Here is a 15,883-nt window from a genome sequence, read left to right as displayed (position 1 = left end):
CTTCGAGCCTGTTTTTTGTCTGCTCACGATCATCAATATTGTTCCTCATTCTGCTGGGGCAATCACAACGTAGGGAAGTGGAGCTGAACAAATATTTGTGTTTTGTTACATCCATTAAAATGGAGAGATGGGGCTGGGCTGTGATCTGATGCACACTAGGGTACATCATTTATCCTGTATGTGTAAAACAAAAGACAAGCAGGACTGTCTGATATTGGTCCCTGTTATCCTGTCATGTACTAAATCACACACTCTTCCCCTACTTGCATCTCAGTTCTGCTCTCAAAGACGTTCTTATCAAGCCCTTGGAAATCTTGGCACTAAGCACTAGATTCCTTAAATAGCTACAGACACATGTGCTGATGCTATTTTCATTTAAGATTTGTAAATTGTTTTTCAGCTATGATATTGCTATTTAGGGCTCAAACAATTTGTTTCCACTGACTTCAATCTGTTGCTCCTCATGGAGATGAACCAGAGCTGGTTCTGGTGGAGTTGACACTCTCAGAAGCTCAGACCCTGACAAGAAGGGCTTTAGTTTCAAAGTAACTCATCTAGGTATTTATGCTGAGCCTGCTAAATGCTTCACATCCATTGTTGTGACACTAAATATCTTCTAGATAATTAAAAGACATTATGTTTTTAATGCACAGCCCTCCTGGCTTCACTAGTGTGATCTGTTAGCTGATCTGAATGCCACCAAGTGCCTGTCCTCACTTGTTTTCTTACTGTAAATGGAGATCATATATTCTCATAGTAAAGATATGATCTAAGGTAAAAACTTCATTTTACTTCAAAAGGGATACAATTTATTTTGTAGTTAAACTTTACAATCATTTATTCCAAGTCCAGATATTTTTTTCCCTGGAAAAACACAGTTATTAACAGATAGAAAAATCTAAATAATTTATAGATGCTTTCCCTGTGAACACCGGTTTACCCTTAAGACGCTTACGAGTACTTTTATCTGCATTCATCTTTTGGACATCAACAGCGAAGGTAACTCTGAAGATCAGTGATTTTCTAAGCCTCTAAGTATTTTATTGGGCAAGAAGGTGATATTTGTGTTTCCTTTGCCTTTCTGACAGGTGGAGAAATGCTGCTTTAATGTTAAAGCAGAGAAAATAGAGAAAGGAGGGCACTGAAAATTATCTGCGTAGCATCCTGAGGCACATACTTTGTAACAGAAGCCTAGCCCTAGTTCCAGGGTGAATTTTTGTTAAAAACAAACCAACCAAACAAAAAAACCCCAAATTCCCAAACAAAACAGAAACCCCCAAATTAAAAAACAAACAAACAAACAAACAAAACCAACAAACCAAAACCTGCCCCTTCCCAGATGAAAATATCCTATTTTAAGGCCCATGCTTTCCTTTGGCAGCCTGTTCCAACCCCACTTCAGCTGCAGATCTAGGCTTGTTTTCTCTCTCAAGCTTAAATCTAAGCCCACGATCAGGGTAAGCTCTACACAGGGGGCTCTGGGCTTTGCCCAGTTGAAAAATATGTCCATCAGTTGTCTTGGTGCAGAATTGTATAAAGGGGAATAAGGCCAGCGTTTTATGAAACTTTTAAACTGACTGAGCACGTAAATCCACGTTAGCAATTCTGCTTTCAATATTCCTCATTTTTCCCGATGACAGGAATAAAAAGTACTTTTTTTCACTACAGTTTGTCCCCTCTGTACACTAACCGAAACTCAAATTTTCAGTTATTTAATTTAAATCTTTCCAAGCTCTTATTCACCCTTCAGCTGAGCGGGTAATAAATGTGTAAGGATGTCACTGGATTTAATGATGTTTCACTTGCAGTGATGCCCCTCTGCAAAATATGAGGTTTCTGGACCTCTTTCTGCTGCATCCATCACCACTGCAGTGTGATGCTGGGAAGTGACAGCTTTGTGAGAACCTCCTCATCCCTACACATCTCAAAGACTTCATGAAAAAGCCACTGTCTGCTTTTGGAATGCTTGCTACAAAGAGTTTATATCATTAATTTAATAAAAAATGAAACTAACCGGCACGGGAGGACTGAACACAAGAGATATTTGTGATCGTACTCTTTTTGGGGGTGTCATTCTTGGCACTTACATATAGCAGGCTGGGTTTAGTATCCAAGAAGCATAGTGTAAAATTTGACTTTCTTAGATAGCAAATGCTTTTGAAAAACTGTCTTCAGTCTTAAGTGTCACGGCTCTGTGCAGTTGTCTGTTCTGTTGGAGACCCTGAGTGGTTAAAATTGAAAATATAACTGACTACACAACTAAGAAGTAATTAGATTTCCTAATAGTAATTTTTAAACATTTTCTCTATCTTTTTTTCTAGCTTATTTTACAGAAGGTAAAGTCACGGCCATTTAATAATAGTTTGCTTAAAAATACTTCACTTGCTTCCTACGCAATTTCTCTTAACGTATTTTCTTTGCTTTTGAACAACGAGAAGCACTGTGGTCACACAAGAGTGACGCAGGTAGAGAAGGAAGTTACACACGCTTGGAAATCCAGATGAAACAAAGCACCCAAGTGATAATGGTGATCCCATATTTCGTGTGCGAACACTCTCTAACACACAGTGCTGTGTTTCCAGATACGGAAAAAAGCTTGAAATGCAGTTAAGAACTGTAAATATTTGAAGTTTCTTCCCCTTGGCCCGGATTATGAAATAGTGATCCATTACATTGTAAATCTTCCTGTACCATGCAAATCCCTTTACAAGGATTAGGAGATTGTAACAAAGATGGTCATATTTCAAGAGGTACCGGTGTAAGTTATACGCTTCTGCCGTAGGGTTTCCTACAGTCTTTGCTCAACATGTTATATACGCTGACCCAAATGAACAGGTGCTTTGCATTTATTTGAGAATCTTAATTCACGCAACAGTAAGAAAGAAGATTTGGTGACAAGGCCGGGCGGCACATTCAGTCTGTTGCTCTCTGAGTGGACTCAACAATAGCCGGGGTGTGCAACGGAGCAAAGACTATGCAATCAGTGACCCCTCGCCCCGTCGGTGGGGGAGAATTCCAGAAAAACACAAAGAAGCTGCTGTTTTTGCTGTTGCTGCTATCAGCCCACAGAGCAGTGCCTCTTAAATCTAGTTCTGCCATTCGCTGCTCAAGCAGGAATAGGAGAAAAGTATGTTTTATCATCCTATGTCAATATTTTTCCTTTCATTAGACCTGAGCCTGCTTTAGGAGGAAAGGTAGAAGCACCTGACTTGCCTAGATTTCTCCTGTACGTTAAGGGTATGCAGTATTTTGCCAGCATTTTGCACCAATTCTAATTCAATGAGTACTACTAAGTCACTATGTAAGAAAAAAAAATCCACGAGAAGCACTGGTTTATACCTCTATAGAGTGTTTGTGGAGTTGGTGTTATCTTGCCATACCTATAGAAGCAATTCTGAAGGGGTATGGAATAAAACACCAAACAATTTCTGAAAGAGTCTGATCTAATAGGTCTTGGATCAAATTTCCTTTTTCAAACCTGTCATTCTGGTCTTATCTAAAACCAGTTTCTGTATTTAGATTTTTGGTGTCCCTTTGGATTTGCGTAAAACTAGGCATGCCTATTCTATTTAATTACTACAGTACTTAAAAGCCTTGTTAGCTTTGAGAGATAAGGGTAAGGAAAAGGGAAAATCGAATGCATGGGACAGATTTAAAAGTACATGTTAGAAGTCAGAGATTGTAATTCAGGCAAGAAAATTCAGATTTTCAGGTTTCCCTCTTGAATTCTGCCTACCTCTCTTTTTTTTTTTTGTTTTTTTTTTTTCCTTACTGATCAATTCAAATCTCTATATTTTTATAGTCAGCAAAGACTAGAAAAACCAGTGCCTGGATGCTTCAAGATTTTAACTTTGGGCTAGCAGCTGTAGTTTGGTTCTGTGACCTGCAGTCCTGGAGCAGTCTGGTAGTTTTATTTGAGCAAATAACACATTTAATGAGCTGTAAGACCACGCTGTGATGTGGGCCAAAGCACGGCAAGGGGGGGAGCTTGGAAAATCAGGTTGTAAAGCACATGTTGGATCTCCCGATCTGAGGTCAAGTCCCAACGCAGAGACACTGTAACTTTGCTAATGCAATTATTTTTAACCTTCTCACAGATATCTGATTTGATCCAAAAATACAAGATGTTATTTTAAAAATGTAGCCTTATTCTGTTACGAGGTGCTGTACAAATACGGTATTTGGCCATCTGATCCAGACCAGTGCTAACAGGATACACGGCATACCCTTATTGCAAATATATTGGGCAGCCAGGTTCAAGGCAAAAGAGTAATTTCACTGTTTTTGGAAGTACTTGTAGTGGCACAGATGTGAATTTCTACACTTTAGAGGTGCAAATTGGAAAATCCTAGCTTTGACATTCCCTCCACCATGGGCTACTTCAGAGCACCATGTGAACCCGTTGGAAGGCTCCGTTTTGTTCTGATGAGATGTCGGTTTCTGTCAGGCACAAAATGAAGAGGGAAAATGAAGGCGATTCAGTAACCCACCCAGAATACCAAATACTCTCTTCTTCAGATGATAAGCCTCAAGCTTTGGTTTTCTATATACTTTTTAAACCATTTTTAACTTAATTTGACTGAAACTCTCAGTTTTTAAAGTCTGTTGCTGAACTTTTTTAATAGCCAATACACGTGTTATCTCCTTTAGCACTCCCATCGCAGCCACGCTGTTTGTGACAGAAACCTGGCTGCCAGACACCTGCCAAGCGCACAAACTGTGATTCCACCTCCAAGCAGAAACAACCTCTTATATTTTAGGTTGGTGGGGTGTGTGACCCTTCATCCCTCTGCTTGGTTTTCCCTCCCGTGAGGCTGCCGGGCCTTGTGTCTGGCGCACAAGTGTGATGGGAGCGGCTGAGGGACCTGGGGGTTCAGCTGGAGAACAGGAGCTGAGGGGAGACCTTCTGATCTCTGAACTGCCTGAAAGGAGCTTGGAGCCAGGGGGGGGTTGGTTTCTTCCACTTAAATTTGAGGAAAAAACTTCTTCTCAGTGAGTGTGACAAACACTGGCCCAGGCTGCCCAGGGAGGTTGTGGAGTCTCCTTCTTTGCAGACATTCCAACCTGCCTGGACGCCTTCCTGTGTAACCTCATCTGGGAGTTCCTGCTCCATGAGGGGATTGCACTGGATGAGCTTTCCAGGTCCCTTCCAATCCCTGACATTCTGATTCTTTGAAGTGATAGGATGAGAGAAAATGGCCTCAAGTTGCACCAGAGGAGGTTTAGATTGGATATTAGGGAAAATTTCTTCATGGAAGGGGTTGTCAGAACAGGCTGCCCAGGGCAGCGGTGGAGTCACCATCCGTGGAGGGGTTTATACGATGTACAGATGAGGTTCTTAAGGGACACGGTTTAGCGGCAGAGTTGGACTCCATGATCTTAAAGGTCTCTTCCAGCCAAAACGACTATACAACTCTGTGATTAGCGGAGCAGACAGACGCTGCCGCCTCGTCCCGGCTCCACAAGATGGCGCCGCTCCCCCCCGCCCCGCCTCCCCGGCCGTTAACGCCGTTCCCGCGCGCTTGAAAAATAACGGTCCGGAGGGCCCCGCTAGGGGGCGTGCTAGCCTCTTCCACGCTGACGTAGGAGGGGGCGGGGCCGTGTCCCCGGAAGCGGCGCACGTGGGGCGGTGGTAGCGGCAGCCGCGGGTCCATGGGCTCGCGGGCGGCGGGTGCCGCTCACGCGGGTGAGTACCTGGGCGCGCGCCGCCTTCCCTTAGTCCCCTTGCCGTTAACGGTCTGTAACGGTCGTTGCCCCGGGCTCCGCAGGGGCCGGCGAGCCGCCCGCTGAGGAGGAGATGCCCGAGCTGTCCGACGGTGAAGAGGCCTGGGAGGAAGAGGAGGAGGAAGAAGGTGCTGATACCGAGGGCCCGCAGACCCGCTGCCTCTTCTGCGACAGGTGGGAAGGTGAGGGGAGCCCCCCACGCCGGGCTGAGAGACACCGTGAGGCGCGATCGTACCCGCGGAGCCCCCTGGGGAAGGGAGGCGGGGGGCGAGGGCCGGGACTCGGCTGCAGGAAGGAGCGTGTCGGAAAAATAAGTATTATATAGTTTGTAACAGCGCTCGGGGTTTCGTGTTGTATGCAGCGTTTGCAGAGCCAAAGGTCTTAAATGCAGCCAAAGTTCTGTTAAATCTAGACTAAAGGAGGGAGGGGAAAAAAGTGGAAAGCAGATAATTCCCCTTACCGTGAATTAGGATGGAAGTTTATCAGTTTCTTTTTCTCTGTCATCTTTTCCCTTTATCAGTGAATAGACGAGAGTCTCTACTTTGATGCAGCAGATCTACTTGGCCAACGTGTATACATGCAGTTCTTAGATTTCAGGTTCAATGCTGTCTTTGCTTTCAAAAAGTTTTTGGAAGTTAACAGTGTTTGTGGTTTTGTCAAACAAAATTTTAGTTTTATTACCTTGTTTTCCAAGCAAGATAAAAGCTGCTTTGTGAGGTATGTGAATAAGGTACCTGTTCTTCCTTTCTTAAAGGCAAAAGCGATGTGTTCTGAACACGTTACTTAGCAGGTCAGAACAGTGTGCATTAAACTCATATGAGCATTACAATTTCTAAGCATGTTAATACTGAGTATTCAATAATTTGTTATTCCCAGGTTGTTTAGTTCTGCTGAAGATGTGTTCTCCCACTGCAAAACAGAGCATCAGTTTAATATTTGTGATGTGGTCAGGAAACATGGTAAGTTTTTTTCATGAGTTGTCATTTTCTTCTGCATATCAGCATCTTGTTTAAAATAAGTTGCAAAGATTAGCTTGTTTCTAACTGCTTTCCTGGTTGTAGCTGAAGATTCCAAGACTGAAGAAGATAAGCTATTCTAGAAAAATGCTTATATGTTATATTTATGCTGGCCATTTTCTGTATGCTTTATTGACTGGTAAAGCTCTTGACTAGTTACAAGAGCAAGATTTATCTCTGCTGTACTCAGTCCCCACCCTTCAATGTCTGTTTCATTCTTTCCAAGTGAAGTTTTAAGATTAGCTTTCTCTTGAAGCTGCCATCTGTTTAGGCCAAGCGGGTGACTGAAGAAAGGTATGTATAGGAGGATGTACGTGAAGTGAGGGAGGCCTTTGGAAGAGTTAGAGAAGTGCTGAACTATTGAGCCTGAAATATGTATATTTTATGTAGAGGAAAGTATATATTGCATATAGAGGAAAACAGTGAAAGGGAAACAGAGTTGGAGAGATCCTGTGTTAAGAGTGTGCACTAAAATGAGAGAGAGAGATAAGGGGATGGGAATCACACGAAGTGTTTAGAAATCAAAGTTAAATAAATGAAATCCGTGTTCATAGGCCATGTTCGCATGTGTTCCATTTGTAATTTGCAGCAAATATATTTGTATTTAGGGTAAGAAACTCCTAGTTTTGTCCTGAAGAGGAAAAAAATGTAAATGTTAAATTTAAGATAGGAAGAGTGCACTACATAATGATGTACACCCCAAGGGGAGGCTGACCAATTGAACAAGTAATTAGCTTTAATTTCAATGTAAAAATCTGTGTGGGTTTTCTATAATAGAAGCACACTCTTTTTTTCCCTCTTCTTTCTCTTTAGGACTTGATTTTTATGGATACGTTAAACTAATAAACTTTGTTAGATTAAAGGTAGGTGTGCCATGTATAACTTCCATGATCTATGTCTGTTACTTCTTGATAACTGGAGTTTCTCAGTCCTTGCATGTGTGTTGGTGCAAAAGACCCTTTCCTGAGGATGTAAGCTGGCCAGACCTCTACTGCACTGTTAGTAAGGACCACACGTGATCCCTTAGGTCATAGAAACTAAAATTAATCTCAGCTGAAATGACACCAGAAACAAGAAATCTGATGGGAACCTGCAGTTTTAAGTAAGGCCTGGGTATAACTGTGACTGTGACTTTGAAGTATGTTCTTTGGTTGTTCCTTAAAAGGTCAGGTTTAGACTTAATACCATCTTAATTAAACATTTAAACATTTTTTAAATTAATTAACTTAACATTTTTAAATTAATTAACTTAATTAAAAGTTAATTAATTAATTAACTTAATTAAACATTTTTAACTTAAATCTTCAAATATTTTCTTAAATCCTCAAATAGTTACTTAAGGCATAACTAGCTATGCAGAATAAAGACAGAAATGGAAAAACTGAAGTCCAGCATCTGACTTCTCCTTTCCTGACAAAGTATTAACTGTCTGGATGCAAAGAGAAGATAATATAGCATCTGTGACATCTGTGTAAAAACCCTTTGCATGATTAGTATCTTGTTGTTGATTAGCCCTGTTGTAAACTATATATCTGGCACAGCCAAACACCTGAGTAAACTTGGTTCCTGATAGCAGTGTAATCCTAAAAGTATCGTTCAATGTCTGTCTGTCTGTGCTGCATTACAGCTTGTACTGAATTCTGTGTTCTTGTGGCTTGCTGGGCTTGAGGACCCAGACTAGCTCGTAGGTGTAGTTTTGTGCTCTTCTCTGGTCACCATGGTTGTAGGGTCAGTATGCCAAGGCAAGTACTTGTTGTCAGAACCAGGATGGAAGCCAGAAGTTGATTTCTTCACTGTTCTTGCTAGTCATGCTTTAAAGTAATATCTTTCTCAGTCTTTGCTACAAAGTTACTTTAATAGTAATAGTTGGAAGAACAGGTCTTTGCTTATTTTTTTAAATGAAATTGAAGGGGTGGTGTTTTTGAAGACACTTAGCTTAGGTGCTCTTCTTCTGTCTAGAAACCAACAACAGCATGTTTGAGTTCACTCAGCAGCCCACTGCCTTGGGAAGGAGAGGAATATTTGAAACCAGAGCTAGAAGATGATCTCCTGCTTCAGTTCGGTAAATACGTGTTTCAGTATGACTGTTCTGCCTTGTGGGGTAAATGGGATATTGAGAGACTTTCTGTCATAAAAAGCATCATCACTATTATTCAGTTTATGTAGATACGTAAGAAAGTCCATGGGAAAGTTGAAGTCAATGATGGCTTTTAATGGCTGAGATTTCCTTAGCCCTGTTTTATTATCTATATTGGCTTATGGGAAATAAAATGTTCATAGTAGAGATGCTGTATGTAGTAATTGCCTGATAAGCTGTCAGTAAATTCTTACTATACCCAAAACCACAGGAGCATATTTATTTTTTATGCATTCACATCTGTTGAGATCACCAGCTGAATTTAGCAAGAGGTGAAGGGGACCTAGCACCGAGTCTGAGATTTAGTAGTTAAAAAGCAATGTTTTGTTTAAATTAATTTTTTATGCTCTTCTGTGTTTTGTGTGTTCATAAGCTTTATAAAAGCATAAGGAATTAGTTTGAAAATTAAGAGTTGCTGTCTAATTATTAAGACATTTTAAATGTATGTACCTTCTTAGCTTTTACCATTGCCACTGACAGCCCTTTTGGCCTCAGAATAACGTAACTGGAAAAATAGTGTCTCTTTTATCAATAATCAAACACTGGTATTTAGAGAAGCCCAAATTCTGGATATATTTGCTTTGTTAACTTAAGAGCTTGCTTCTAGCATGCTTGCTTTTACTGAGTAGTATTGTGTTCTGCAGTTAGTCTTATGAAATTCAGTGATGCTTCTTGTGAAACAGACTACTTTTAATCATCCAAAGACAGAAATAGCAACATTGAAAACATGTTTATGAGCTGCTGTGAAGCAACTTGTGACAGGTATTTGGTTTTTTTTTAATTCTTCCTCCCTGCTTCATCAGACATAGAAGATCTTTGTGAACCTGCAAATGTTTTGCCTTCTAATGGTTTAAATGATACCACGATTCTCCTCGAACAATTAAAACATGCAGAACACAGAGCACGACTTGCAGAAGCAGCCTTGGCTAGAGCACAAGATGATCTTCAAAAAATGAAGTAAGTATTTGCACTGAAGTTTTAGGTTTTTTTTATTTGATGAGGTTTTAGGTGAGATGAGATGTTAATGTTTAAAGACCAATTGGAAATTCAAAGAAATGGTAGAATGTAACTATGGAGTAAAACTCATTACTTGTGCTGGGACTGTAGGTTTCACTTTTATCTTGTAGATGATTAGTAAACACCTGTAGATGATTAGTGAAAACTACACAAAACCTGCACAAATTGAAAGAGCAAAGTAGGCTTAGGAAAGCTAAATAAGCACGTGGCCCAGAAACATGTATTTTGCTTCAGAGCTAGAACTTCTGTTAGTCTTCCTTTCTGTTAGTCCTCTGGTGACCAGTCACTAGCGGGGTTCTGCAGGGATCCATCTTAGGACCAGCACTCTTCAATGTCTTTATAGATGGCTCAGACTCAGGACTTGACAGATTACTTAGTAAGTTTGCCGATGACACAAAATTGGGAGGACCTGTCAACAGTTTTGAGAGCAAGAGAGGCCCTGCAGAGGGATCTGGACAAATTGGAGAACTGAGCAGTCACCAGCTGCATGAAGTTCAATGAGAGCAAGTGCTGAATTTTGCACCTGAGACATGGCAACCCTGGGTGTATATACAGACTGGGCAATGAGATGCTGGAAAGCAGCTCCGTGGAGAAGGATCTGGGGGTTCTGGTCAGCAGCAAGTTGAACCAAGAAGCCAAGAGGGCCAGCCGTGTCCTGGGTGCATCCAGCACAGCATCGCCAGCCAGGCAGGGGTGGCATTGTTCCGCTCGTGCTCCGCACTGGACAGATAAACTAGTTGTACTGTAGTAACCTATGTGCTGTAATTCATAGGGATAGTGATTCATGCTGGAGGTTATTCCATTGAAAGAGAGCACATAGAGACGTTTCCTTTCAGGTAAACCTCTGAAATAAAGATAGCTCCCAAGTCAGATGTGGAGCAAGAACAGCACACAGGACCTTAATCTACAGTAACCTGGTTTTCTGCTGTTTTCTGTCGTTGAAATATGTGTTATGCAAGTCTTGCTCTCCAAGATGTGGAAAGAGTGTTTTAGGTTTTTTAGTGACTGCTTGTTCAGGATCAGTCATGCGGCTCTCTAGAGACTGTTGCCTTCTGAACCTGGGAATAATAGTATGAGGACACCCACTAATTAAGCAGGAAATAATTTATGCAGAAATGTTTTTCAAGTTTGCTAGACCATGTAGATTTACTAAATTATGAGAATTGAAAGGGATACAATGTAAAGACTAGCTGGAGGCCTAATGACCTTCCCCCCCGCCCCCCTGAGATGATATCAGGTCACCTTTAGTATTAGATATAACTTAAAGATTTAAGAGCATGGCTTGTATATCCTGAATTTTTCCATCTGTGTCCTGTTTAGAGATGATGGCTTCTATACATTAAGTTCCTATTTAAGAAAGCATGACCAGTGTTAAAGGTGAGGTTTGGCTGCTTTGGAGTGGTCTAGGATGTAAGGTTTGTTGTTGGACTGTAGACCTTGGAGGAATATGGTCTGGCTGAAGCATGTGGGCTTTTTCTCTCATTGTGAGTATAGTATGAGCTGTTTGCTTCTCAGCTTTTGTGGTTTTGTGATAAGCCCCTTGATTTGTGTATTTTGTCATCAAAACTGCTTTGAGAAATGAGAAGATAACATGAGTATTAGGAATGCAAGGCCACAAAGGAGGAAAAAGAAGTTGCAGCGTGTGAATAAAAATGAAATGAAAATAAATGGAATTTTAAGCTCTGGTTTGTTTCCACCCAAATGCTTCCATTTTTAAGTGCTTTCTTCTACCTTGCAGTAGTTGTGCAGTGATGTATAGTTTATATTTCTTGTGGTGTTTGTTGTATTGAGTCCATATTTGCATTACAGAGCCTAAAACACGCATTGGCTTTGACCACTGTGGTACTAGTTTTGTACTAGCAGGCACAAAATAGGCAATTCCTCCTTAAAAATAGAAATGAAGTCCGATTGTTTCACTGCTGATATTTGCTGACTGAAAGCAGAAAGGAGTCATTGCAGGAGGGTGATGGATGGAGAACGGTGGTGCAGCAGCCTGGAGAAGCCGGCAGAGGGGGGTTGTGCACACTTGAAACCGGCTCTATTGTTGTCTAAGCCCCTGTGCAGGCTGGATTCCTCATATTTTTTAAGCCCTTTCTCCCCCTCCTACCCCCACCTCCTTTTCATGGTCCCATAAGCATGTCTCAAGGGTATATTTCAAACTGATTACAGGCAATTTGCGCAGGATTTTGTAATGAACGCAGATGTCAGAAGCAGCTCATCGTCCAGCGCCATTGCAGACCTTCAGGAGGATGAGGATGGTGTTTACTTCAGCTCCTATGGGCATTATGGGATACACGAAGAGATGCTAAAGGTTAGAAAGTCATCTCAACTGCCTCTTAGTAGGACTAAAGAGGAAAGGTGGAATGCAGTGGGCTGTGTGCCCATAAATATGCTGCAGAGCAGCTGCATTTTTAACCCTTTCTATACGTGATAGGTTTTTTCCTAGGAGTTTGATTGAGAGAGCTTTTTTCAGTTTTATTTCCTTTGTATAAATTCTGTTTACAGGAAGCATTAGGAGCATAAAATCATTTACTCTACAGATATGCTTGAATATATATTACATTATCTGTACCACAACCTTACCTTGCCAAAAGCAGCTTTTTCCTGGGTGTTTATAAAGGATGAAACATGGTACAGACAGTGAATGTTTTTCTTCAGTTTATATTTTCCTAACAATTGAAATGTGATAAGCAAACCATTTCTCAAATATTGTCGTTTGCTATTGCAGTAGGTAAACAGAAATTGTTGGTGTCTGTGCGCAGTTCATTGTGTTGATAACATGACATGGAACAGCTGGAAAAATTATATGCTCCTTTTATATGGTAAAGATAAAAAATTAATACTTAAAAATCTTCAAAGGCAAACCTGTGTTTGCCCTTTTAACTTAAAAAAAAAAAACAAAACAAAACCAAAACAAAACACAAACCCCAACAAATTATAATTGACATGTAAATCAAAATTTCTTAATGCTTCCTTTCAGAGAAAATATCATAGTTGTGAAAGTCATAAACAGTTTTCTCTTTTTAAAGCATAAGTAAATAAACATAATGATAGAAGACAGGGTTAGGTGACTTTGTCCATACAGGTAGCACATGAAGTTTTCTGCTTTGTAAGTCATTTAGTGGCCCCAATCTAGAAATATGTGTGAATCTGTGTTAAGAACAGTATAAGCGTGAGGTTAATTTTAAGGGAACAGGATTTTACAGAAGCACAGAGATGTCTGCGGAAGTGGAAGAATGTTCTCTAAAATGTATAGTCTAGAGAAACGTAATTTAGATATTGAAGATAAAAATAATAGAGGTTTGGTTTTGCAGTTGTGTACACTTGTTGTTGAAGATGTTATAGGCTGTAAGATGAGGAACAGTTTCTGTTTGCAAATAAAGTTTATAATAATTCTACATCTGCACAAGGAGATTGGTACAAAATTGTTTTATTGGTTTCAGGGAATGCTTGTCAGAATGATTTTAAGAAGACTTCTCACTTTCCTAAACATAGAAAACAATTGGTTTGATTTCTTTATATGCGCATTGAATTTTTTCCTATATGCTATGCATTTACTTTGGTTGGGTGTTTTTATATGCCTACCTTATTTATATCAGTATATTGGTTTGCTACATTGCCATTTTCAAGAAGGTGCCTTACTGTCTGAATTTTAAGTCTGTTTCTGACACTGTTCAGTTTTGATATTTATTTTATGCCTGGTAGTGGCAGGATGAAGTTTAAATTTAGTTTTCTGCTGCAAATACTTCGGAGATGGGGGAAGAGTATTGTTACTTTACACTGGCTGGATGGCTAATGTTTCCCTTGGGTTTTTTTTCCCTTCAATAATTTTTTACTATTATATTAATAAATTTCATGTCCATTTTATTTACAAACAAAACAAGAAAACCACCACCAAACAAAAAAACACATTACATTGAAATGGGGAGTGAGCGAATGGAATTGATGACTAGAGAGACCTGAAGTGAGTGACCGTGGCTCGCTGGAGCAGCAGTGCATATAGTAGAGACAGCAGCAAGAATTGTATTGATTCCGTTGGGGCAGCGCTGAGGCAATGTGAGTGGGCAGGATGGGAGGCTGAAGGCTTTCCAGCTCACTGCTTTCTCGATTGATGCTGAACCTTCCCATTTTTTATTTTTTTTTAACTTTTTTGGTCGTTTCAGCAAATCCGATTTTATACTGCAATAGAGGTGAAGTACTAAAAATAGTTGCACTGAATAGAACGTCATAGTAAACCAATATGATTTTAAAGGATCCCAAATTCATGTTCATTGTGTATAAAATCATCCCTATCTGTTTCTTTAGGCTCTGTGTTTGTGATAATCCTCCTAAAGTAAAAACTGGATTTTAAGATTTTCAAGCCCCAAAATAATTTGTTTTGTCTCAAGAATTTTTATGAACGTATTGTTTGTTCTCAGTCTCTGGTTTTGATCTTGTTTTTATAATAAAATATGCTTTGTTTTTTCTTATTAGAGAAAATTTCTTTAGTTTCCATGTTGCTTCTAAAAATTCTTACCAGCCATAGTAGAAAAATGTTAATTTATATTTAAGCAGTTGGATTTTATACGTCAGTACTATTTATAGACTTGTCTTTACTAGATTAAAAAATTGGTTTACATTTTTCTTTTACTTTGCTCTAACACTTGAATTGCAACAGCAATTACAAAACCTATACTTGGCTATTTGTGTACCTGCTGATGCATATTAAGAGAATCAAATGTTTTAATACGTTACCTTGCTGGCAGATTGAGCTATGCTGTTAGCTTTCTTATGCTAAAACACTATAAATGTTTAGTCACGTGCTTGAAAACATTTCAGCTTCTCAAGTCATGTCGTATTACAGTTAAGTTTGTTTATTATGTTGGGCTTTCATAGAATAGGCTGTATACCTTCAATTACTACCTTGTCTTGCAAATTTGCAGTTTGTGCAGAGATAGAAAAGGTTAATCTAATTCATAATTTGTTTTTGAAGGAGTCTGCTTGTCAGAGAATAAATTGATACAAAACATACATTTGAGCTCATGACTCAAATTTTTACCATTGTGTGGATGGTGGTTATGTGAAGTTGATGCAGTATTGCTACTCTATTACTGCTGTTCCTGGAGAGTGGTGAAGAGGTATCAAGAACTTTAAACATACACAATTAAATGCAGTAGGTCAGAAAAGTGTAAGTTGCTTAATTTGCAAAGACAACAAATTCTAAAAGAATACAGTGTTGTGATGGCAGAACCCTTATAGGTGCAGTAGCCACAAAACATATTTAGACCCAGTTAAAAAGCAAGTTTTTCAGCACTTTTGAATGATAGAAAGAATGATAGAAAAAGTGAAAATCCTTTTTTATTCTTTAAATCATAGGATAAAGTGCGTACAGAAAGCTATCGTGACTTCATCTATCAAAACCCACATATCTTCAAGGATAAGGTAGGTAGAACACCTCAGAAAATACAGTAATTTCTGCACTTATTATTTTTTCTCAAGTGGTAGAAATCCTTCAGATTGGCTACTTTGTAGCTTTGGGGATGGAGTATTGCACTGACAAGGTTTGATTTAATGTGCTCTAGCTTTATGAGGTGGTAGAGTGCTATTCAGCTGCTGGAGGGTGCAGAGTGCTGATAACAGAAGTGCTCATCGCTATTGTCGTTGCTCTGTGTGCCATGTCGGGATGTTCATTAATTATGTTGGCGGGGTGAAGTTGAGCCTTTCCAGTGTATTAACTGGAGTCTATCTTAGAGGGTCTCTTTACCAGAATTTAAGTGAATTTCAATTTGTGCGTGATACAGTAAAAACATCCTAGAACTGGGGAAGAATTCATATGCCACTGAGTTATTGAGCTAGTGCTATTTAGTCTCTCTGAACTCTCTTATTATTAAGGGACTTAGAGCCAGGAACTAGTATTTCACTTGCAGTCAGGAGAGATTGCACTGACTTTTGTTTATGATCTTAACTGTGGTTATAACCCCTGCAGAGTTATGATCCTTTTCTTGTCCTC

At 39.8% G+C, this 15,883-nt stretch overlaps 1 protein-coding gene across 3 annotated transcripts in view; it reads left to right on the top strand.

Annotated features, from left to right (window-relative positions):
- The first annotated feature begins 5,527 nt into the window (after window positions 1-5,527).
- The window catches only part of PRMT3 (protein arginine methyltransferase 3), a 51,288-nt gene continuing 40,932 nt past the window's right edge, over window positions 5,528-15,883 (top strand). Inside the window, exons 1-8 of one of the 3 annotated variants that reach the window (XM_065065506.1) lie at window positions 5,528-5,686; window positions 5,769-5,898; window positions 6,601-6,683; window positions 7,554-7,603; window positions 8,700-8,802; window positions 9,681-9,834; window positions 12,064-12,205; window positions 15,250-15,315. In XM_065065506.1, coding sequence (XP_064921578.1) covers window positions 5,653-5,686; window positions 5,769-5,898; window positions 6,601-6,683; window positions 7,554-7,603; window positions 8,700-8,802; window positions 9,681-9,834; window positions 12,064-12,205; window positions 15,250-15,315 — 762 coding nt within the window. In that variant the 5' untranslated portion in view covers window positions 5,528-5,652. Of the gene's footprint in view, window positions 5,687-5,768; window positions 5,907-6,600; window positions 6,684-7,553; window positions 7,604-8,699; window positions 8,803-9,680; window positions 9,835-12,063; window positions 12,206-15,249; window positions 15,316-15,883 lie in introns of all 3 variants that reach the window. The other 2 variants (XM_065065507.1, XM_065065508.1) reach the window with 2 other exon arrangements.

The sequence above is a fragment of the Columba livia genome, chromosome 5, assembly GCF_036013475.1.
Source record: "Columba livia isolate bColLiv1 breed racing homer chromosome 5, bColLiv1.pat.W.v2, whole genome shotgun sequence".
Lineage (NCBI taxonomy): Eukaryota > Metazoa > Chordata > Aves > Columbiformes > Columbidae > Columba > Columba livia.
The sequence above is the reverse complement of the archived record's forward strand: the minus strand, read 5'-3'. Positions and strand labels throughout refer to the sequence as shown.